The sequence below is a fragment of the Podarcis cretensis genome (genome assembly GCF_951804945.1).
Source record: "Podarcis cretensis genome assembly, chromosome: 11".
Classification (NCBI taxonomy): domain Eukaryota; kingdom Metazoa; phylum Chordata; class Lepidosauria; order Squamata; family Lacertidae; genus Podarcis; species Podarcis cretensis.
Genome location: NC_137180.1, coordinates 4478110 through 4502073, shown reverse-complemented (window position 1 = coordinate 4502073; position 23964 = coordinate 4478110). Strand labels below are relative to the sequence as shown.

The following is a 23964-nucleotide window of genomic DNA, read 5'->3' as shown; positions in this document are numbered from 1 at the left end:
GTAAATAAATATAAAGCATCAGAAATTTTAAAAATCAGATAAAACCTGACAACATGCACTGAACAATAGTGATCATACTGTTGGAATCAGACTAACAGTAACTTATGCTAAACCTGTCATACTTTTTAATATGTGTGTGTGTGTGTGTGTGTAGCATTGATTTATATGAATAATTACCATGTCTGCTATAAAGAAGTTGTATGCTGCTGAGCTGAATGTCAAACATATCATATGCTCTTGACATAATATCTTCAAGAGTGTTTTCACCAATTTTGATATTGCACATGTCAGATCGACTTTTACTTGTCATCTTAAAAAGAAAATAACAGCAATAATCAGTTGTTAGTTTTTCAAATATGCATCTTTAAGTATTTATTGAGATAAAGCTTACTTTTAAATTATCCCCCAAGAAAAAAAACCTGTAAGACTTTTCCAGACTTCTTGACGATCTAATGAGATATCCTGTACTGATACAATGAACCATTAAGAAACAGTACAGTTGGTTCTTACCTGAACTGTAGATTTGGGAGGGATAGCTGGGCTATCGGGTTGGGTTTACGCTCCACTCCAATGACAAGGCAGGAAGAAAGTATTTTTCGGGGATGTGGTTGGCTCTCAATCAGTTTTACGGACTTGTGAAGCTCGACAGTCATCAGAGCAACACAGTAAGGGTATGTAAAATGATAGTAAACTCTCATCCCAATAAGGAAAAACAAAGAACTATAGGAAAAACATCCAGGCAATCCAATACAAACTTATAGGCCATTGCAGCCACACCAGAGTGAGGTCCCGATAGTCCAGTGACCCCTCCCAAATCTACAGTTCAAGTAAGAACCAACTATATTATTTCAGGAGGGTGTCACTGAGCTAGCGTGTTGGGACATACCACAGCATACCCAACTAAGGCGGTTCCCAACTGCAATGGGAAGTACTAAGGTGGAAGAACTTGCTGCAGATTCATAAAGCTGAAGGCAACCTCGGCTGAAGCATAAGCCTCCATCGTGAATGTAGTAAGAGATGGCAAAGTGGCTGCCTGACAGATATCAATCAAAGGGTTGTCAGCAGAGAAAGCTGCCTAACTAGCTGTTGCCCTAGTGGAATGAGCTGTAATAGAAGATGGTGGAGGAAGTTTCAAAGCTCCCCATGCCTTCACACTACAAGCTTTAAACCACCTAGATAAGATGGAAGAGCAAACTTTTTTGCCCAAGGGAGTGGGATTAAAGGAAGCAAACAAGGAGTCAGTTAATCTACACTCTTTTGTCCTGGCTATGTACACCTCGAAGGTCCACCACAAATCTAACAAATGCCAGACCTTTTCCAATGAGTGAGAAAGGCTGGGATAAAACATAAGGAGAATCTCGACAGAACTTTGGGTAGGAAGAAGGGCTCAGTTCTCAAAACCACCCTGCCCTTAAAGAAAACACATAAATGCTTTTCTGAGGAATGCCTCCAACCCAGATCCTCTAAGAACAGAAGTAACAGCTAATAGAAAGAGAACTTTGAGGATAAGACTGCATCATCTACCTGATAAATCTACTATTCAGGTAAGACCAATCATCCTATTTATTACGGTGGACGATGAAGTCTTCAGATTGGGACATACCACAGCGATTCCCAACTGGGCAGGAGCCAACTGCAGTTGAGCTAACTATAAAACCTGATGAAGAATTGTGCAGCCAAAGCCTGCATCACTTGAGGATAATAGATCTAGTTTGCAATGCCTAGAGAAAGTACTTAGGTAAAGGTAAAGGTACCCCTGCCCGTACGGGCCAGTCTTGACAGACTCTGGGGTTGTGCGCCCATCTCACTTAAGAGGCCGGAGGCCAGCGCTGTCCGGAGACACTTCCGGGTCACGTGGCCAGCGTGACATCGCTGCTCTGGCGAGCCAGAGCCGCACACGGAAACGCCGTTTACCTTCCCGCTGGTAAGCGGTCCCTATTTATCTACTTGCACCCGGAGGTGCTTTCGAACTTGCCGATGCCCAATTAGCTGCTTTGCAGATATCCAGGAGAGGCATATTGGCAGCAAAGGCCACCGACATAGATGCTGATCTGGTAGAGTGTGGTAATATAAGTGATGGAAAAGGTAACTTGAGAGACTCATAAGCCAAAGATATACAAGCACATAGGCATCTGGATAATGTGGCAGATGAAACTTTCTTTCCCAGAGATGGATCAGGCTCCCAATGATTGAGCCACAATGCGCAGCAAACAACAGCTTGTGCTGTCATGGCTTGTGCTGGAAATTGAGTAGCATCCAGAGTGGCATCAACAATAAATTCTTCCACCCTGGATTTTTTTTGGAGGGGGGTGTCACCTACCCCTGGCAGGATCCTGCTGTGGGTTATTGAGTAATTAATCAACCCAAAATGATAGATGCCCTTGAGAAAAAGGAGGCAGTACAAGCTGCTCTAAAAGAAGAAGCAGTAGCCTTGTGAACTCTGTGTAAGGCAAAGTGTATGAGACTCTCTGTGGTGTCCTCCAGTTGAGAATCCCCTTCACAAGCAAAGAGATTTTAAAGAAGACATAAATTCAGGGTTCAGAATAACATATTTAGTCACAATCTGGACCACTTTTTAAACTGAGGGTGGAGTGGGGTATCCTGCTCCAATTTAGCCAACTTTTAAAACAGAGTGGAGGTTGGAATAAACTTGGAAGAGGACTGTGGCCCTGGGAGCACTGCAGTTCCATTAGAAGGGGGGGGGGCCTTCTTGAGGGGGAGATTAAACCTAGAGCAGCCAAGGCTCTGTAAAGTAATTGCATATAACGAGCATCCTGAAAACGATGGTGCGATTGCTGTTCCTCAGTGACCTTACCATCACTCCACACACTCTCTTCCAACTCAAGGAAGCAGCCTTTCCCAGGAGATTGCATAGCCAATGAGGCAAACACTTTCCCTGCTGTGCCACCCGGGGGCAAGACACATGGACTGGGAGAGCCAAGAGACATACCACCATGACCATCAGGCAACGGGGCATCTGGGAAGGAGGGGTTTCTCTTACGGTTGCTCCTGCTTCCCAAATTGAGAAGGGGAGCTATGTCACATCTCACAAGCAATTGATGCAATTAAGGCATTCTTGATCTGACTAACTGAGAATTCAAATGCAACCCCCCTGATGTATTTGGGTGGGATGAAAGGCCGTCACTGTTCTCTCCATCTCTGTATTGGAGAAACAGCCAGTGTAAAATTTCAAAGAGATCTTATCATTGGTTATGGAGGGGGGGGTGTACAGAAGGCAGAGGATCTCAAGAGGGACAGAAATGCAGATTTCACGAAACTTTGAAGTGCTATAAAATCAAAACCGTTTGTGATAGAGGGAAAAAATTTAAGGGGATTTCTTTCAACCATAAGGGATGAGTGTACATCACGTTTCATCAAAATCTGAGACGGCAGGTGGCAAAACCCTTGTTTTTTGCATTGATTTGATGTGGAATGACCCTTAGGCCAGACTGATCAGACAGATAATGGATAGAAAAGTAGACCAGAAGGAAAAGTTCAGTAGACTGGGAGGAGACAATGCTCAGCAGGTCGTGAGGAGAATCAAGGGACAAGCTCTGAGGCTGCAGACCGGGTGAAATAAAGCTCTGGAGAGACTGGTGCTGAGGCCACAGAGGATTACCTCCTCAAATGATCCTTCTTCTCTTTCCCACCCAAAAGAGCAGATGAAAAAAACAGCCGCCACCAATCCAAGCAAAGGGAGGGCGGAACTTAAATGGTGGGAAGACAGAATACAGAGAGAATCTGAGGTAAGTGTTTTGTTTTTTTCTTAGGAAAAGGAAAAAGACAGAGGGAATATGAAGTAAATATTTTTGTCTTTTGTTTTTCCTTAGGAAAGGAATGATGGGCAGAGACAAAAAGAGATTAGAAGTTAAAATTTAAAAGATAGTGATAAAAGGTAAGTAAATATTACAGAAAGAATGGGAGTGAAGCGGAAGTGATCTGCTTGTTGAAGGCAGGACAAAAAAACTGATTGGGAGCAAACCACATCCCTGAAGAATTCTTTCCTCCTGCCTCATCATCAGGGCGGAGCCTAAACCCTACTCAGGAGTCCAGCAACACCCTCCTGAAATGATACGCCTACTAGATAAAAATTCTTTTTCACTCCAATTATTCTTTTTTATTAAGAAACACTGGGGGGAGGGGGCTCTAGAAGACACAGGATAAAACACACACTCTTAAAAAAAAACACAAATTGAGAAACACTGAAGCAGGAATGAAGAGACAGAGAATGTTTTGAGTACAGATTCAGTAGAGGCAAAATCAGAAACTGGCTTCCAAGGAGGGAGGGATATTCAAAATTCTGTTGGAGCTGCAATTTTGCTTGCTACTGCTAGATGGCACTGAATGCCCATTTTAAGATCATCACCACATGCACAAATGTAACTATCCACATACCAGGTACAATAAAATACAAGTCATAATTAGGAGATGAATAATAAGTGTTAAGTAGTTGATATTTCTGAGAATTTTACCTTTAAGTTACCAAGATCCAAAAGTAACTTATTTGATGTTGGTTCATAGAATCCACCGTGTGGTACAATTATATAAGAAGCCATAAGATTTATTCTTAAATCTAGAACCTTCTGCGTTTCTATAATATACACTAAGCCTAGAAAACCACAAGAAAAGCATGAGAATTAAGAAGGATCACAAGAACACTGTATTTATGAGTGAATAAATTTAAGCAAAACAAAGACCTTCTATACCAGAGATGGAGAACTTGATCTGACTGGTGGGCCACACCTCCCCCATCCCTGCAGACCAAATTTGACAGCTGGGTGGGGCAAAGGCAGGTATCCAGCACTTTGCAGCTGTCACCAATCAGCTGGCTGATTTTCCCTACAAAGCTTCTTTTGAGGAAACTGCCTATTTACCTGCCCCACACTTGATGTCATATATGACACTAGGAATAAGGCAGATGTATGTGGCTTAGCCAAAACAGTCTCCTCCGCTAAAGGGGAGACCTGGAGGGTTTAACAAGGCTGATGGGCTGGAAGTGTCTCCTCACCATTCTACACAGTGCAACAATATTACGAGAGTTTCAGATGCAGATATTTGAAAAATAAGGCCAATTCACATACCCTTAAAAATTCCATGAAGAACTTAGCCATGTTAAGATAATCTCCACATAGTGAGAACTACCCGTGTACACTACGCAGTACAAAGTTGGCACTAGTGCTCATTGTGCTATGAATACACAGAATTTAGTCTTTCAAAAACTTATTCCAAGTGTTTGATGTTTACCTGTTGCTGTCTTTTCACGAAATTCTTCTAGCTTTGTTAAAGTTGCTGATGTTAGTTGCTCTAAATGAACATCACTTGGAGGTCGAAAGAAATCTACTATGCTGTTCACAGTCATCTGAAAAAGTATAAAAGGTCAGGAAAATGTATTGCTAATGTAATATATAATTTAATTTTTGAAAACTTCTAGAACTCATTTCTACTTACTGCATCATATATTATTTCCAAAGGCTGTGACTCTATTCTTAGTTTTTGATTGGCAGTCTCATCTAAGGGATTGGTCTCAAACATAATGGTGAAGAGTGATGCATTGTGCTCTGAATGGACTGTGTGAGATGACAGTAAGCAAGGTACTGTTTTTTCCCGAGCCATGCCTTCAACTTCAAATGCACTTACACTAGATTCAAATCTGTGTAAAACAATTATGAAAATTACATGAGCATATATACATACAGTTGTACCAACAAAAGGTTGGGGTTTTGCTATGGGGCTATTTTCAATAAAAGGTAAAGGTAAAGGACCCCTGACAGTTAAGTCCTGTCGCAGATGACTCTTGGATATATTGCCCTTAAAAAAAAAAAAAGCTTTACAATATTACCATCCCATGATTTGATGAGTAGATGGTAATATATAAAAGTGTGACTGGAAACCACGATAACAGATATTAGAGACACAAAAAGAGGAATATAGCTCCATGATATACTGCTGAAACAAGGTATGTGTTGAGCAGGGGGACTAAAGCATATGTGGGAAACAAGACTTGGAAATGAAAATACAGGATGAATCTTAGGAGTAAGCTGTTGGGGGGCACATTTGCCTATAAAACTGTATCAAGCAGCATCAAGGAAATAATGCTGAAGATAATGCAGACATGGTACTTAACCTCACATGAAAAGGACGATTGGTCTTACCTGAAGCAGAGATTTAGTAGGTTGCATATTATCCAAGTGGGTTGGGTTACTACCCTCTTCACATGACAGAGGCAGGAGAGCAAAGAACTCTGGGAGACAGGCACAATCCCCTCAGTTTTTTCAAATTAGCCCAGCAGCATCAGCTATTGTACATATCTGGAAAGGAATCTGTACATATCTGCCTACCTCACTACTGGCTCAGCTCAAATAAAATAATGGAAAGAGTTAACACTAACAATGCAACAGAAAAGGAAAGAAGCAAGGAACTGCAGACCACTATAGGGATGGGCCCCTTTCAAATCATCAGCAACCTACTAAACCAGTCATCCTATTTACAGTGGTTGCTGATGAGCCGAATGTGTCGGGACATACCACAGCTTTCCCCAACTGAAGTTATAGGATCTAAACCACTTGATGAAGGACCGTGCGGCCGAAAGCAGCATCAGCCAAAGCGAGCAGGTCCACTCTGTAATGCCTGGTGAATGTACTTGGTGAAGACCAAGTAGCTGCTTTACAAATGGAAGTAATAGTAATGGAATATTAGCGGCAAAAGTAGCCAAAGCTGCTGTTGACCTAATAGAATGAGCCAATATATGTGTTGGCTGTGGTAACTTAAGTGACTCGTATGCTAGAGAAATACAAGCCCAAATCCACCTCGCACAGGTGAAGCTTGTAACTTTCTTCCCCATACTTGATAGATGTAAGGATACAAATAGGTAATCAGTGGATCTAATGTCCTTTGTTATCTGAATGTACACCTTCAGTACACGACGAACATCCAAGAAATGCCATGCCTTCTCCTTCGGATGCTTAGAATCTGGGCAAAAGATTGGTAGCACCAATTCCTGCTGGACATGGAAATGTGAAAGTACCTTTGGCAGAAATGAAGGGTCTGTTCGGAGGACCACCTTATATTTGTGAAAGATGCATAGATGTTTTGCCACTGACAAGGCAGATAACTCTGATATACGACGTGTAGAGGTGATGGCCACCAAGAACAGTACTTTGAAGCACTCCTGAATCACAAGGGAGACCTGCCTTGAGCATCCATTCCCTCACAATATGCTCTGCTGTGATACTGAGAATATTCCTTTCTGCCCAACTGAATAGGAGTGATGATTCTCTCTGCAGGCATGCCAATTTTGTTCCACCTTGATGACAGATGTGACTTTGCAGCGGAGTTGTTGGTGCACAGTAGCACATCATCGATGCTCAGGAACTGAACAAAATGGACCAATGCTAACCAGGCTGCCCTCGGCTCCAATAAATTTTTGGAGTGCACCTGCTCTGCTGTAGTTCATAGCCTCCGCATGAAGTGCCTTTGGCAATGCATACCCCAACCCTGCAAACTGGCATCTGTTGTGATCACAGTTCCTTGGTGAACTTCACCAAGTGAAAAGGAGTTCCCTTCTAAAGATTTGATTCCACTGTCCACCATCTCATGGACAAATTGAGTAGTGGAGGTAACTTGAGCACCTTGTGATGGTTGTGTGTAATTACCCATTGATAGGGAAGCAGAGGACGCGGGTGGTACTGTGGGTTAAACCACAGAGCCTAGGACTTGCCGATAGAAGGTCGGCGGTTCGAATCCCCGCGACGGGGTGAGCTCCCGTTCCTCAGTCCCTGCTCCTGCCAACCTAGCAGTTCGAAAGCACGTCAAAGTGCAAGTAGATAAATAGGTACTGCTCCGGCGGGAAGGTAAACAGCGTTTCTGTGCAGTGCTCTGGTTCGCCAGAAGCGGCTTAGTCCTGCTGGCCACATGACCTGGAAGCTGTATGCCGGCTCCCTCGGCCAATAAAGCGAGATGAGTGCCGCAACCCCAGAGTCGGTCACGACTGGACCTAATGGTCAGGGGTCCCTTTACCTTTACCCTTTAGGGAAGCAGAAACCATTGAAAGAGATGGGCATGATGTCTTACCCACGGCGCGATCTGCGAAGCTAACATACAAAGACCCAAAATTGCCAACAAACGCTTGATGTCATGTCCTTGGACAATCTCAGCAGAGATTACACCACCTTGATCTTGATTATGCGCTCTGGCAACAGAGCCACCAACCCCCGAACTGTGTCCAGCAAGGCTCCCAGATGGATAATCTGCCGTGATGGAACAAGGCAGCTTTTTTCCTTGTTTATCAAGAATCCATGTGACTGAAGGGCCATCATCACTGCCTGGAGATGATCCTGAGCTCCTTGTAGTGTTCTTGCCCTCACAAGAAGGTCGTCCATGTACAGATACACATGATTCCCTTGAAGGTACAAATGTGCCACTAGCGTGACCATCACTTTGGACAAAATTCTCGGCGAGGAAGCCAAGCTAAAAGGAAGAGCGAGGAATTGAAATGAAGATTGCCTAAAGCAAACCTCAGGAACTGCTATTGATAGGAATGCATTGGAACTGGAGGCAGGCATCCTGGAGATCTATGGGCAAAAGATAATCGCCCACATGGAGCGCTTCTCTGATGAAACGGAGAGATTCTATCTTGAACTTCTTGTAAACCACTCAGCGATTGAGGAATTTGAAATTCAGCACTGGCCTTCACTTCTTGTGGCCTTTTGGGAGGGGATGGTTCAGTAAGGTTCTTGAATTTGCTGTTCTGCTGAGACTGGACCAATGGCTCCCATGTTCAGAAGGTCAAACTTGAAAGTCCAAACTGCTTCCCAATGCTCTGGATGCTTTGGAAGTGGTGATGGAATTAAGCGGGCGGGGGAGTCACAGTAAGTTCTATGCTGTAACCCTGCAAAATGATCTCTAGAACCCTCTGGTTCATAACTGACTGTTGCCAAGCAGGGAGAAATTTCTTCAGTCGACCCCCCACCTGGCTATCCAGTCATTGGCTTTGGTTTTTTTGTGTTTTGGGGACCAGCAGAGCTGGAGAAACACTGGGAGCCCTGTTTGCCTTTGAATCTAGGTTTGAACTCCTGTGGCCTAAACCTGAAGTCCCTTTGCTGATTTTGGTTGCAGAAGGTGCAGAAGGACTGAGGCTGTTGAGAATATGGGAAGAAACACCTGTATCTCCTATTCTCCTTCTGACTCATTACCTTTCTTTCATCTTTAGATTCAATAAGCACATCCTTCAATGCCCCGTCCTCAAACTGGTGTGCGCCCCCCCCAAAGGAAACAGTGGCCAAATTGACTTTAGATGCCGCATCCGCCTGCCAATTTTTTAACCATAAGGCATGCCACAATTTGAGGTGACATTGCCCTGGCAGAAAACTGAGTCAGCCATAAAGGCTTGTGCCTTCAATAATTTATTTAAGGTCTGCTGTAGCCTCCAACCCAATCATGCATGCCCTTGTGCAAGAGGAAGCTGTACACACCGCCCACATAAACAATGCTGTGGCGTTATGCACCTTATGCAAGGCAAAATCCAAACACCTATCCATCATATCCCTCAGTTGAACATCCCCTTCCTCAGGCAATAAATTACAACTGGATGGCCTGCAGATGAAGACTTAAGATATGCCATAAAATCTGGCTCCAGACAATAAAGCTTATCTGCCAAAGTGGTGCTCCTTCTAGGCCAGTGATGGTGAAACTTTTAGAGACCGAGTGCCCAACCTGCAACCCAAAACCCACTTATTTATCGCAAAGTGTCAACACGGCAATTTAACCAGAATACTGAGGTTTTTGTTTAGAAGGGGAGGTTGGAGCATCCATGTGGAGAGAGAGTCAAGCAATATACAAAAATTGGGCTCAGTAAACTGCAGAGTGGTAACTTTCTCATCCTGTAAGGAACCATCACCCCATTCATCCTCCTCATCACAAGCAAATAGTTGAGAATGGGAGGATGGTAAAAGACCATCATGAGCCACCACCTCTTCCTCCGGTCCTTGAAAGGCATTAGGGGACGAGTCACCCACAGCCCTTTTAACCTTGGAGCTGTGTTTTTTAAGCAAGGAATTTGCATCATGGGCCTGAAAACCCATGTGAAGGTTTGAGGAAATAGAAGCAATGGGAGCATCCTTACTCTGATCAATCATGCCAGCAGCTAAGTTAAGGCTTGCAGAGTCTTGAGATAGGTGGCAGGCTATGTGACATCCCCTGCCCTAATTGACTAACTGAAAACCCCATGAACTCAGGTTCAGAATCAGAGGACATACTATCCAGTCTGAGTTTACCACATGGTGGCAGCAGCACCTCACAATCCACTGTTGATGTTTTTTTTAGTCTGGGCAGGTACTTTCCCATCAAGAGGAACGAGTAGAGTATTAGATCTTAACAGCAATCCAGAAGCATGATGTTGCCTGATATGCAAACCTTTAATAACCAATCTCTGCCACTTAAGCAATTCTGCAGACAGATCCATGTGCTTTGCCTTCTTCTTTGCCTTTTTTGGTGCCACATTAACAGGGCAATGCACAGCCTCCATGGATTCCATTACAGAGCAAGCTATTTAAGAGTGCAGTTGGCCCAAACACTACTGCACACTCCGAAAAACAGCACATAGGGAGGTCAATAGGCAGGAGCGCTGACAGGAGCTGCGGACTGCTGAGGTAATGACAAATACCGTATTGGCCCGAATATAAGTTGCACTGTTTTTTCCAAATTCAGACAGAAAGGTTTAGAATATATAAGTGCGGTTTATATTCATGACCTTACGCTGCTGGCAAAGTGACATGGCTCCCCCCACCCCCTCCGAGGAGCACGGGGCAATGGAGCGCAGCCCACCCGCCACTCTCAAGCCTCCACTGGAAAGAAGGGAGAAGGCCGCCAGCAAAGCAGCGTGGCTCCCCCCACAGAAAGCAGCCTGTGTATTGTCTTTTTCTCTCTCCCCCCCCCCTCAATTTTAAAGATGCAGCTTAATTACAGGTGCGGCTTATATTCTGGTGAATACGGTACTGTGGACACAGGCAGAAAGTCCTTCAGGTGACTTAAATGTGCATGCAGCGCAGTAGCAGTTGGCAACTCAGGAGGAGAAAAGCGGCTTCTGGTGTAGTGGAAGCAGCTGGTACTGTAATGGTAAACCAATGGCTTTTAAGAGGCCAAATGCTGAGTATGCAGCTGCGGTGCACAGCAGAGCGTGCTGGTCTGAAATTGGCCAATAATAAACCCTTGCCAGCAGCAGAGGAAAATGGAAGCAAAGGAACAGAAAGCAACCAAAAGTAATAGTGAAGCAGCAAAGTGAGTTCTTCTTTTTTTACCTCAACAGAGAACAGAGATAGAAACAAACAAGAACAGAAATAGAAATCAAAACACATCATCACAAAACAGTTAAGGAGAATAAGAGGGAACCAGAAAGAGAAGTTGAAAGTAAAGGAACTTAGCTGTGAAGAACAGAGAGAGCCTGGAGAAAATGTTCTGCTCCATCAGGCAGGAGAGAAAAAACTGAGGAGACTGTGCAAACAGAGTTTGTTGCTCTCCTGGCTTCCGTCACGTAAAGAGAGTAGTAACCCAACCCCATCTGGATAATCAGCAACCGCCATAAATTAGTAACCTTTTCCAAGTGAAACTAGAAAATTTTTAAATTCTGTTTTCAAATCAGAAGTATTAACTAATTTTGTTTCAAGGAATAAATATGAATGCAACAAATGCCTACCTTATTGCTTCAGCCCCAGGTCGTTGAGTTACTGCTGTACGCAGATCAATTAGTGCAAGTTTCAGCAGCTCAGGTTTCTGATTGTTTTCCCTTATTGATACAGTCATGCTTAATAGTTTTACATAAAGTTTGATGGCTTCATACTGTACAAATTGACAAAAATATATCATGACTAGCAAAATATATTAATAAAATACAAACATGAATGCAGTTTTATAATATGAAATTCAGAGTCCCACGACAGTAGGCTTGAACCAAAATAGGTTCCCTAACTGCTATACCTAATTGCAGTGGCTTTTTTGGGAGGGGGGTTCAGGGGAGGTGAATGAAAACTTATCTTCATTCTTTTCTTTTTTTAACACTTATAAAGGAACTTTCTGGGCGGAAGAAATATGGAAGTGGCAGAGTTCTAGTTGCCCCTTTTGCTAGAGAAGCAGGGCTTCTAGAGTTAAAGGGGCACAGAAGAAGAGCTGCTATTTCGACAAACATTTGCTTGCTTGCTTTCCCTCAAATTCCCCTACTTTGCCACATACCCTGAAATCACACCCTGGTTTCAGGATTTTGCTCACAAAAAATTCTGACAAGCCTAAAATTGGACAATAGTCTGACCCTGCAAGATATATATATGTGGTCAACATGTAAGATGTTTCATATTGATACCTGACTAATAAAATCAATTATACAAGCTTTTGAACAAACAGGGGGAAATGCACCCTTTCTTTCAAACACACACACAAAAGATAAAAAGATAGGCAGGGAAACCAAAATAAACTCATTATGAGGTCCAGTTGCAACTGCATTTTTTCACATGTATTTTAATGTGAAAATGCTGAACTGGATTTTAAAAACTCAGCTCACAATTCAAAAATTCATTGCACAGGAAGAGTTAGATATATGACATGTATGTAATACTGTTAGACTAGCATATGACTGTAACTGCATCTAACATGAAATATTTTGAGGAATAAAAATATTCAAATTGTATTCAGAATTGAAGGCATGCAAAAGGTTTTTTTAAAACATGGCATTCCAAATTTTATATGACATGACACGACTCAAGTGAATTACTACTAAAGTTAAAGCAGTGTTGTAGTGAAGTACACAGGTCAAAACTTCATCCCCCCTTATTACATGATGAGACAGTGCTACATCAGAAATAAAGAATTCACCAGACATTTTCTCCATCTTCACTTGCATTTGGAGAAAAACAGTAATCACCAGGTTAACACATTAAAAATCACTGACATTGCCAAAAAAATGTATAAATGTATAAAACACAGAGTGATTGTTCTCCAGTCTATTTACAGCTATATATATAGTTTAGAGCACTTTTGTATGCAAATAGTGTGCATATATTGCTACCTCTGGGAGGTAGCCAGCACTACATTTTTCTTGCATGTGAATTTGAAAGCTTGAAAATCATTGTTCTTTTTTTGTAAGATACCATGACTTTAGATAAAGCCAAATGCTATACTATACAAACCGAATAATACCTACCGTTTTGGGCAATGTTGGATCAACAGCTGTTTCACTGTAACCAATTGCTGCATATAATTTATCCTTTTCTTGTGGGGTCATAAGCTGTTCAATGCCTACCATTTAAAACAATTATTATTAGTAATAGTAGTTTTTATAAAAGATTTTCTTATGTCACAAAACAAACAAATAAACAAGGGAAAGTATGTATAGTGTCTCAATTTTTGATTCATGGTGTCTTTTTCAGTTTGTTTACGTTTGGTATGACACACTATTGTCATAGACATCATGCAGTTAATGCATTCAGTATAAAAAAACACCTCAATTCTCATAATGCATCATGGCATACCTGACACACTACATCAATACATTGGTTTTTTATTATTGTAATTTAGTAAAAGTTGTAAACACACCGTTTTCACTTATGCTACTTTGCCTTTCCATAGCGGCAATGTCATAAGCCTGATAAGCATTTGATCTCAGAGTTCCTTCAGCCACCAATTCAAAACCTTGCATTATCAAGGGTACAGAATAATGGATGAATCCAAATGTATTTTCTGTGAATGGAAGAGCCTCCTTCCATCAGAGGAAGAGAACCTTTGGCTGCAACCCAATGTGTCTGTCAGTCAGAGTTGAATTATTTGTAGTGAATCGTCATTACAAGATAAATCACAAAAAAGTTAAATAGAGAGGTTCCTTTGGAGTGCTGATTTATTGCCTTCAAGCAATAGGAGGAATACTATCCCACTTCAAGGTGTCCTACGGCCCAAAAGAAAACTGCAAATAATCAAAATTTAAAATTGTTATGTTTCCTAAACTATTTAGATTTTTAAAATCACCTTTGAAAACAATCAGATTGACCTTCTGCAAAATTCTGAAATTGATGGAGGACTTTATTCCTTAAAAAATTGTATCAAGGGCAATACAGTGTAACTGCAATTTACGCAAGGGTTACATTCCTGGAGGAAAGGCAAAATTGTGCAAAGTCAGAACAACCCCAGGAACTGTACCCACTGTCTAGAATCTCATGAGACTGAGGCTGTCTGAGATCCTGTGAGATGCTGCAGGAGCCTCCCAGAGACCTCGCACAACTGCCCCAGAGCTCAGTAATCAAGCTGTTTCCATGGTTTTCCTTGCATGATCTCCAGAGAACTTGAGATTTCCTTGCAAGATCTCAAGAGCCTTTAAAGTTAGTAGCCAAGGATCTCCCACCCCTTTTTATTTATTTTTTGGTGGTCTACATAAAGCTGTGATTGCGTAAGTCAGTGTAAATTGTGATTGCCCTGTACAGAATATAGTCACAATGTTTAGCAACAAAAACATTTATCCCTGATTATATCAGACAACGACCTCTATAGCGTCCAATAAAAAGGCAGATGTCGTAAGTGGCTTCCACATTTACCGTATTTTTCGCCCTACAGGACGCACTTTTTCCCCTCCAAAAATGAAGGGGAAATCTGTGTGTGTCCTATGGGGCGAATACAGGCTTTCGCTGAAGCTTGGAGAGTGAGAGGGGTCGGTGTGCACCGACCCCTCTCGCTCTCCAGGCTTCAGGAAGCTGTCAGCAAGCCTGGGGAGCCCTAGGCTGCAGATAGCAGCCTGCCGCCCGGGGCGCCCTTAAGCAGAGCGCCCCTCGCGCCGGGCAGACATCCGCAGCGTCGGGAGCCCTGCGGGAGTTCCCACGGGGCTCCCCACACTGCGGATAGCAGCCTGCCGCCGGCGCGAGGGGCGCTCAGCGCGAGGGCAGACATCGGCCAGCCCCACAAGCTCGGGGGACAACTGGGAGGCGCAGCGCTGCCATACCGCTGTTCCCCGACCTGGTTTTGGGGGGGGGGAAATAAGGGGGGGGAAATTCCTTTATTTCCCCCCCAAAAAACTAGGTGCGTCCTATGGGACGGAGCGTCCTATGGGACGAAAAATACGGTAAGCTCCAAGTATTTAAATTAGTTACACTGTTTGATAATACAGTGGTACTTCGGGTTACATACGCTTCAGGTTACAGACTCGCTAACCCAGAAATAGTGTCTCAGGTTAAGAACTTTGCTTCAGGATGAGAACAGAAAACGTGTGACGGCAGCAGGAGGCCCCATTGGCTAAAGTGATGCTTCAGGTTAAGAACGGACCTCCAGAACGAATTAAGTACTTAACCTGAGGTACCACTGTATAGCCATCTAAGAGTCATTTATGCTGCCTAGGCCTTTTGGCAAACACAACTATTTTGCTCTTATATCTAATAGATCAGCCTTCCTGCTTAGAATAAATTTCAAATTTAGATGGCAATATTCTTACACCTACTTCAGATAATGAAATAAGAGCCAAATTGTCTGCATAATTTGACTGCCAACTGGGGGATGGGGCCAAGAAAGCTACTAAAAGCCTTCATTTATGTACAGATTAAACAATAGCGAGCCAAAAAGCAGTCTTGTATTACACCCCACATATAAATATTGAAGATACAAGAAAATCTGAAAGTCCAGCTCAAATTTTAACACCAGCAATAGAATACAGCTACTGTATAAGAAACAGCAGCCATTTACCTATTCTGCCTTCCTCTTTTTCTAATTATCATCCCATCTCTCTGCTGCCTTTTGCTTCTAAACTTTAGGAGCACGCTATTCTTTCTGTTTTGATTTCTTTCTTCTAGCTTGGCCCTGAATCTCCTGCAATATAGGTTTCGTTCCCTATACTCCACTGAAATGGCTCTTATGAAGATCAGTAAAGACTTTATTGCCAAATCAAAAGGCTTATATTCTATCCTTAATCCTTTTTTTATTTCTGCAGTCTTTGATATGGTTGATCATGCTCTTTTGCTGGGTTTCTCAGTGACCTGGGATTTTGTGATACTATTCAAAGGTGGGTTGCCTAGTATCTGTAGGCCATACATTTATTGTTTCTACAGGAGGTCATTTATCATTTACTTTTCTTGTTACAGTTGGAGTTCCCCAATGTGTTCTTTTGGGTCTCCTGATGTTTCTTTTTACGTTTTATCCTTGGGCCAGCTTATTCATTCTCATGGGTTTCAATATCATTTGTAGGCTGATGACATTCAACTCTATTTGTCAAATCCAGATCTTCCAGCATTCAGGCGCAGATTTTAAACTGTTTTGATATATAAGCTTGGATGCTTCATTGTTGTGTGATACTTAATTCAGCTAAGGGTGAGCTGCTTTTTTCCCCCTTCTACAAAATCTTCTCCATATGTGTTCTATGTATATATTGACAGTATTATTATTCTCCCATGGAGCAGGCATGTAGGCTGGGTTTCTATTTTTGTTTTCCAGTAACAAGCATCCTTTTTATTGGGTGAAGGGAATTACAAGACTGGCCCTTGGCTTTCCCTATTGCTAATAAAGTGGTGGCGGCCCCTCCCTCCAAGCAGCTGTTGTGAAACCTGCTTAACATCCGGAGTACAGGTCTTCTGATCCATTGTACTACTTTCGCCGTGGGATGGTGAGGAGGTGCCTGTCTGCGATTACTACTTATGTATGACCCCTGCCTCTACATATGGCCATGTGAAGAACCCTTTCTTGCAACTGTTCCCACTTACAGGACTTTGAGCTTCCAGTAGATAACTAACTGTAGAAGGTATCTGAAGAAGTGTGCATGCACACGAAAGCTCATACCAAGAACTAACTTAGTTGGTCTTTAAGGTGCTACTGGAAGGAATTTTTTGTTTTTGTTTTGACTATGGCAGACCAACACGGCTACCTATCTGTAACTGTAGAGCAATTTACTTGTTTCAACTGTGTATGACACTATTACTATAAACATTATCGGCAGAGCTGTGCCACTAGTTGACTGTATGTCTATAAGAATCTCCAGGCTTTGATATGCATGTTGGTGATCACTAGGACTTGTTTCTTTGTAACATTGCTAGAATTTGTCCTTTTCTTTCTACTTAAAACATTTATATACCACTATGTCATAAATATATATTTCTCAAAGCAGTTTACAGCAATAAAAGTAACAACCATAAAAAGTTAAGAGACTTAAAAACAAACATTAACTAACCACTGTGGAAGGATGTAATTTTAATTGTTTGCAAAGGCCTGGTGGAACAGAAAAGTTTTCAGCAGGCATTTAAAAGCTGGCACAGAATGCATCTGCTGAATCTCAACTGGTAGAGTATTCCACAGGGCTGATGACACTAAAGGCTCAGTCAGTTTCTTGTTGTCAAATGAGCCTCACCAACACGGGGAATGACCAACAACACTCCTGCAGATGATTTCAGTGATCAAGGGGTGTAAGGCTTAAGACACCATGCACCTAAGTTGCTCAGAGCTTTCAACCTTGAACATGTTTCAGTAGTAGATGGGCAGCCAGTGTGGCTGTTTTAACAATGATGTTTTTGATCAGAAGTCCCCATCAGCAGTCTGGCTGCCACGTTTTGTACTAGCTGGAGCATCCGAACCATACCCAAAGGCAGCCCAAATAGAGTGCATTACAGCAGCCCGACCTCAAAGTTACCAATGCTTCTATCCCTTTACCAAGAGATCCTTTGTACCAATTTTCATACTGAGAGTACAAATCACCTCGATTTTGTAAGGAATTAAAATGCACTAAATATTCAGGGGAAATTCAGTAAATAAGCAGAAATTCAGCAAATACAACTTTCCTATTCACCTGTTACAGATATGCCTAATGACTTTCTGACAGATAATTGATTTGGGTTTATATTCATCATGGAAAAAAGCGGTCTGGACAGTAACAGTAACAATAAATTAAATAGGTAGAAATCCAACAATTTCAGCTTTTCCAGTCACCTGCTAAATATGGTTATGATTTATGTTCAATGTTGAGGACTTATAGGAAGGCTGGTACTGATACAGAAGTTGAAGGTCTTGTATTATCTTAGGAAATAGAAATTCCAAGATTTTTTAAAAAAACCTTCAGTTAAGAGTTAAATTTCTTAACATAAAGAATTCATTACGTTCTTAATAGTTGCAGTGCAATTGGATGATCCCTGGATCTCCAGTCTACAAAAGGAGTTCTCTGCAGGGTTTGGCATCTAGCTGTTTTTTAAAAAAATCAGGGTATTCCCCATAGCAACATTGCAAGATGTGAACTCCAGACTCTTTGATGGCATCTATACACCATTTGAAGACTTCTCAGTTTCAGCAGGCCTCCGGCCTGTTGACAGCATATTATTCCCAACCTGGGCAATTTGGGAACATTCACAATATTCCTAAATCAAAATAGACATATACATACCTTTGGGTTCTTGTGTGGATTCTTTTCCTTTTCCTCCAGTCCAACCCCACATCCAACTAAACCAGCCACCAGAGTCTTCATCATCTTGTTTAGCCCCTGCTTTGAAAATCTTTAATCCAGCCTTAGTTGCCTATTATGCAAAACAACACAATCTTATTTAAAGTTTAACATTCAATATCTTTATTCAATACAGCCAGTGTTTTTTTTCCTGGGGGGGAAAGTAGAACTCATCACAAAATAAATAAATAAATGGCTAGAAAGACAGATCGCGGGTGCAGTTGCTGTGCCACCCCCCACCCCCAGGCCATGGCTAAATGTAAGAAATGATTAATAAACTCAAGCAGACAATGATCTGGGTTAGAAATGGCCACAACTTTATTGATTAGAGATGTAGATGGATTTTTGGCTTGGGTATTGGGTGTATATATCTGTTCCAGTCCCCACCCCCTATTAATTTTTAAAAGGTAAAGGAACTCAGTTCCCCCAAGTTCCTGCTTTAAAAAACTTGCTTCCTAGTAAACATGGCTAGGCTTGCACTGTGACTTCAGATTCCTAGTATGCGCCTTTCACTAGGTGTCTGGTCCCTTGCTTCTTCCACCTTCGCTCAAGATGGCAATTTCCCTTGTTGTGAATCCACAAGAGCCAACACACACACAAGGGCTACTTCAGAGGGTTTCCCCCTTTTTTCTTTCTTTACTACCTCCTTGCTTTGCTTTCTCTACATCCTATCTTCTCCTCAAAACCAACAATCCTAGATTGACTCTGACTTACTTGGCAGCAAGACCCACTGGAGTGGGATTTACTTCTGAGTAGACATGATGAGGATTGCAGTGTCCCGTCAGAAGCTCCTTCCCTTTCCCCCCTTTCCATCCAATGTTTTGCCTCAAGCCTTAACAGAGCTCTCTCCCATTTCAGAGGCAATCCTAACTTTTAAATGAGCTGCTTTAAAGGGGAAGTTAAGGAGTCAGCAGCAGCAGGTGCCCCCACTCCGCTAGGTGCTGGGGTGGTTTGTACCCTGTGCCTTGCAGAGTCAGACCCAGGCTGCCACCAGATCCAGCACTGGCAACAAGCAGCTCTGGCTCACCCAGCCCTACCCACTGCCACCCCACCCCCACACTTACTGGACATTGGGGTTCTGTATCACGGGCTTTACTGGTCAAAGCAGGAGCCTGAGCAATCGCCCTCTCCTCCCCTGGAAACAAACCGGGACTGCTCCAAGAAAATGTATGTGGCAAAAAGGAGCACTAGGCCCTAGTGGGCTGCCCCCTTACCTGCTTGTGATTGGCTGAGATAGTCAGCCAATCAGGATTTTTAAAAATGATTTTTTTTTTCCTTTTTTCAATTCTCACTTCCCTCTGTGGCCCCCTAGCCTTGCACTATGGCCCATTTACACGTTTTTCACCTGTGGCCCCCTTGGAATAAGCATATGGCCTTCAGTTGGGAAACACTGAACTAGCTCACAAACACGCAGAATGGAGCAAAGGGGGCTTTAAAGTAATAGCAATTTCCTCCTCCAGCCCTTAATTTTAAGCAACAGCTTCTGTTTGGAAGAGGGAAGGGAAGGCTCAAGGCCAGAGGTCGGCAACCTAAGGCCCATGGGCCAGAAGGAGCCCATGAGGGTTGCTTAACTGGCCCATGAGCCACCCCCAAACCAAGCTGCCCACTCGGCAAGTCCCCATGCGCTGCGCTAAACTGGCACAGCGCGGTGCAGGGACTCTCTTCCCTGACTCCAGAAATCGCATCTGCGCATGTCCACAGCACCAGAAATCGTTTCTGCGCATGCACGATTTTTGGCATCTGGACATGTGCAGATGCGATTTCCGGCATCGCACTGCGCCAGTCCAGCCCACAGGGAATCTCCGCGGGAGTGATCCGGCCCATGCCCAGTAAGCCTTGCTGACCCCTGCTCAAGGCAGTATCCTGCTTTCTGAGCTGGGTAGCTCAGCTCACAAACAGGCAGAAAGCAGCAAAGGGGGCTTTAAAGGCATGAAAAAGTGCTTTCTTCCTCTTGAGAAAGGAGAGACAGGACAGCTTGCAAAGTGCAATGAACTTTAATTGTTGAATCTATAGACATCCCAAAAGGAGATGCCAAGACTGAGGTCCTGGAACTTATTTGAAATGTATACACAGAAACTGTTCCACGGAAGTTTAATTTGAGCTTGCTGTTGTTGAAGACTTCTATGCATTTCTCCAAGCTAGGAGCAAATAGAATCTTTTTAACCTCAAAGATGTTAAACAACTAACTCATGGTTTCCATAAAATCAAATTCACTTTAGAGCAGTTACCTCAAATTCTGCCTGTTGTCTTGCCAGAGTGATGTTGAATATGTCCAAGGTCTTCTCTAGTTCCTATAAAGGGGGTTGAAAGTAACATAAAATGTCACTACACAGAGAAATGGCAAAATGGCTCCTCCATAATTATTTATGAAAAGAGAAATGTTATGGTAGATCTCTCCCCCCACCACTCTGGTCAGAGTTAGAGGAAGTTGTGAAACAGCTGCGTTACAATTTATCAAGGTTAAATGATATTTGTATTATCATGAACACTACTGTGTGAATAGTTACATATATTTAAACTTTAATGTAGCAATTACACACTGTAATTTTCATTTCATTTCCCTCTAATCTCACTGTTTACAATTCCTCCCTCTACTCCATCAACCTGCCAAAGTAACACTTCTTGCATCTGAAGAAATAGACTCTAGTCCACACAAGCTTATGCCATAATAAATTTATTAGTATTTAAATTACTACCAAACTCTTTTCTGAAAAGGCACCATAGTAAAATACAAATTTCAGGAGTACTGAAGGGAATGACACAGGGGATATAGGAAAGAGGCTGGGTGGCTTTAGGTAGGTCCTATTGCAGGAGACCAGAAATCAAATTACAGAATGCTATAGAGAAAAATAAAGAATCAGAGCCCAGTGGAGTCCTTCTTTATTTATTAATTAATTATTCATTTCTGTACTAGTACAATTCAAACTTAATGACTAAATATAAATGGTGACTTGAAATTTGGAGTAGGCAAAATAGGGGCTATGAAAATAGAAAAATGCTTTGGGGAAAATGAAGGAAGATTAGGGCTTCAGGGGTCAGAATGGAAGCATAAATGAATGAAATAAGAGCACAGAATAATTCTGGAAATATACCAGGCTGCCTCATAATAAATTTGATGAACATTACTTTCAATGAAATCAAAAGAGATGCTGCTGCTTTGATCCTGACTATCCTCTCTGGAGAGACACTTCCCCCTTCACTGTATCCAAGAAGGTGCTGAGAAGGATGCTATTTTGAGAGCTTCTTGAAAGGTTGGCGCTTTCACTAGGAAACTGAGGTGCCATTTCTTCTGTCCTATTTTTGAGCAGAACGAAGAATATGGAGTAGAGACCACAAAGACGCTGGTGGGAAGGATCTGGAACTATAGCTCCCATGGAAAGACAGTGAATCAAAGACCAAACAGCGTGAAGACAAAGTTTGTTTTTTGGTAGTGGAGAAGCGACGAAATGATCGGGAGGAACCAAAATGAAGTCTATTAGGTAACCTTCTGAAACAATTTCCTTAACTCAGCAGTCGGAGACAGACTTTTGCAGGCGGGAAGAAAGCTAGAAAGATGAGCCGTCCACAAGAGACGTCATTGAGTTCATTGTTTGGTTGTCTGCATTTGAGGAAGGCTGGAACCGCTGGAACCCTTGCCTACCTTGAAAATGTTAACAAAAGGGGTGGGATCAGAATATAAAGTCCCTTTGTCTATTTGGGTTCAAAGAGGAGAAAGGACTGAGATTGAGAAGCATTTGTTGAGAAACTGGCTGGTCACTTGTAATCTCTCTGGGTTAGCAAAACTTTCCATTTTTCCTTTGATTCAGTAAGGACATTTTTCAATTCCCAAAAAGGTGACCGCCGGAAAAGGGAATGGTAGAAAGGTTCACTTTAGATGCTGCATCCGCATTCCAGTCTAGCCACAAAGTGCATCTAGCCGCTACCTGGGACACCACCGCTCTAGCTGAAAACTGAATGGAATCCATAGAGGCATCAGCCATAAAGGCCTGAGCCTTTAAGTAGCTTACTCCGACTTTGGTGTTGATTGCAATAAGTCCTCAAGCCACACAATGCATGCTTGGTCACATGATGAAACAACCCAGGAAGCTCTTAAGGAAAGGGCAGCTGCTTCATGAATTTAAATGGAGCGAACTCCGGCCTCCTGTCAGTCATGTCCCGGAGTTGGGCATCTCCCTCCCGAGGGATCAGATGAAAGATTTAACACCAGTCAGTCTGTGGCAGGGATCTTAATATATGCCATGAATTCAGGACCCATATCATATAACTCGTCAGCCAGGGCATTATTCTTTCTAGAATACATAGGCGTGTCAAGCTCAGACTTAACAACCACCTTCAATACTGATGGCACCAACATAAAGTTAGCTGAGGTGCTGCAATTAGTACAGCCACCTCACTCTCTGGTTTTGAGGCTGACATTTTATCAGACTGAGTTGATAATTCCAATGTGTGCATTATCTTATGTTTCAGGATGAGGGCACTAGCCTCTTGGAACAGTCTTATAGAAAAGGATTCGTCTTGAACAGAACCATCACTCTAATCATCATCAACTTCTGCTTCTAGCAAAGAGGGTGGAGAGGAAGGAAAAGAAAACTCATCCTCAGCCTCTTTCCCCATAGAGATGAAGGAGTTAGGGGAAGAGACCCTAAGATCCAACTCCACCCCCCCCCCCCCCCCGGTGGCAGAATGGGTTGCTTAATAAAAAAAACTTAGGCTGCTTCTTTGGAAGTAAGTTAAATGCAATTCAGTGAAGCAATTAGGGCTTTCTTTAACTGCTCAATCAATGAGGCTGGAAAGGTTTGAGAAGTGGGTGGGTGGAGTGGGGCACCTTAAATGGCTGGCGAGGGAACATGATACTCTTGTACCTGTTCTGCCGAAAAACCTAAGAATTCTGGCTCAGAATCTGATAAAGCATCAATCTGTCCCTTGCCAGCAGGTGGCAGTATAGTCTTAGCCTTTGACAGAGTGGAAGCACTTTTAGGAGTTGAGGCTTGCTTTGTATTGGCAAGCCTGGGACTAAGGTAAAATTATGGAAGAAAGACGCTTCTTTGGAAGGTCTGGGGGAGCAGTCTTAGCAAACCTCCCAGATTAGAGGGCACCATGCTGTTTTTGCTTTGCTTTTTTGGAGGTGGGCTGCTTCAGCCACAAGTGTTCTCCATGTGCCATTAGAATAGCAAAGAGGCACGCGCGCGCACACACAGAGAGAAACAAAAAGCCCCCGATTTTCACCAAATAAACACTCATCTCCATTTGCCACACCATGGACCGGGAGGAGGAATAGATATATTCAGCCCAAAGGTCTCTGTTTGCCACTCCGTGGACCAGGAGAAAAGGCAGGCAAAAGCCTCATGCCAAACCACTCAACTTGGTTTGCCACACCGTGGAGCAGGAGTGGGGGGAAAACAGAAGCTACACACTCTCTCCTTGTCACAGCTGCAGACCAGGAAGATGAGGACGAGGGGCAGGCACTCCATCGCCGCCAAAGCAAACCAGAAGGCAGGCAGGCAGGCAGGCTTCAAGATCAAAGGCCAATG

General features: G+C 42.9%; 1 protein-coding gene across 3 annotated transcripts in view; it reads right to left on the bottom strand.

Moving 5' to 3' along the window:
• Positions 1 to 23964, bottom strand: part of VPS13A (vacuolar protein sorting 13 homolog A) — a 150099-nt gene that overhangs the window by 85934 nt on the left and 40201 nt on the right. For all 3 annotated transcript variants that reach the window (XM_079995966.1, XM_079995964.1, XM_079995965.1), the window contains exons 14-21: positions 20662 to 20724; positions 18377 to 18506; positions 13187 to 13281; positions 11690 to 11832; positions 5449 to 5650; positions 5245 to 5359; positions 4473 to 4609; positions 178 to 310 (exon numbers count right to left, since the gene is read on the bottom strand). In XM_079995966.1, coding sequence (XP_079852092.1) covers positions 178 to 310; positions 4473 to 4609; positions 5245 to 5359; positions 5449 to 5650; positions 11690 to 11832; positions 13187 to 13281; positions 18377 to 18506; positions 20662 to 20724 — 1018 coding nt within the window. The remainder of the gene's footprint in view (positions 1 to 177; positions 311 to 4472; positions 4610 to 5244; positions 5360 to 5448; positions 5651 to 11689; positions 11833 to 13186; positions 13282 to 18376; positions 18507 to 20661; positions 20725 to 23964) is intronic.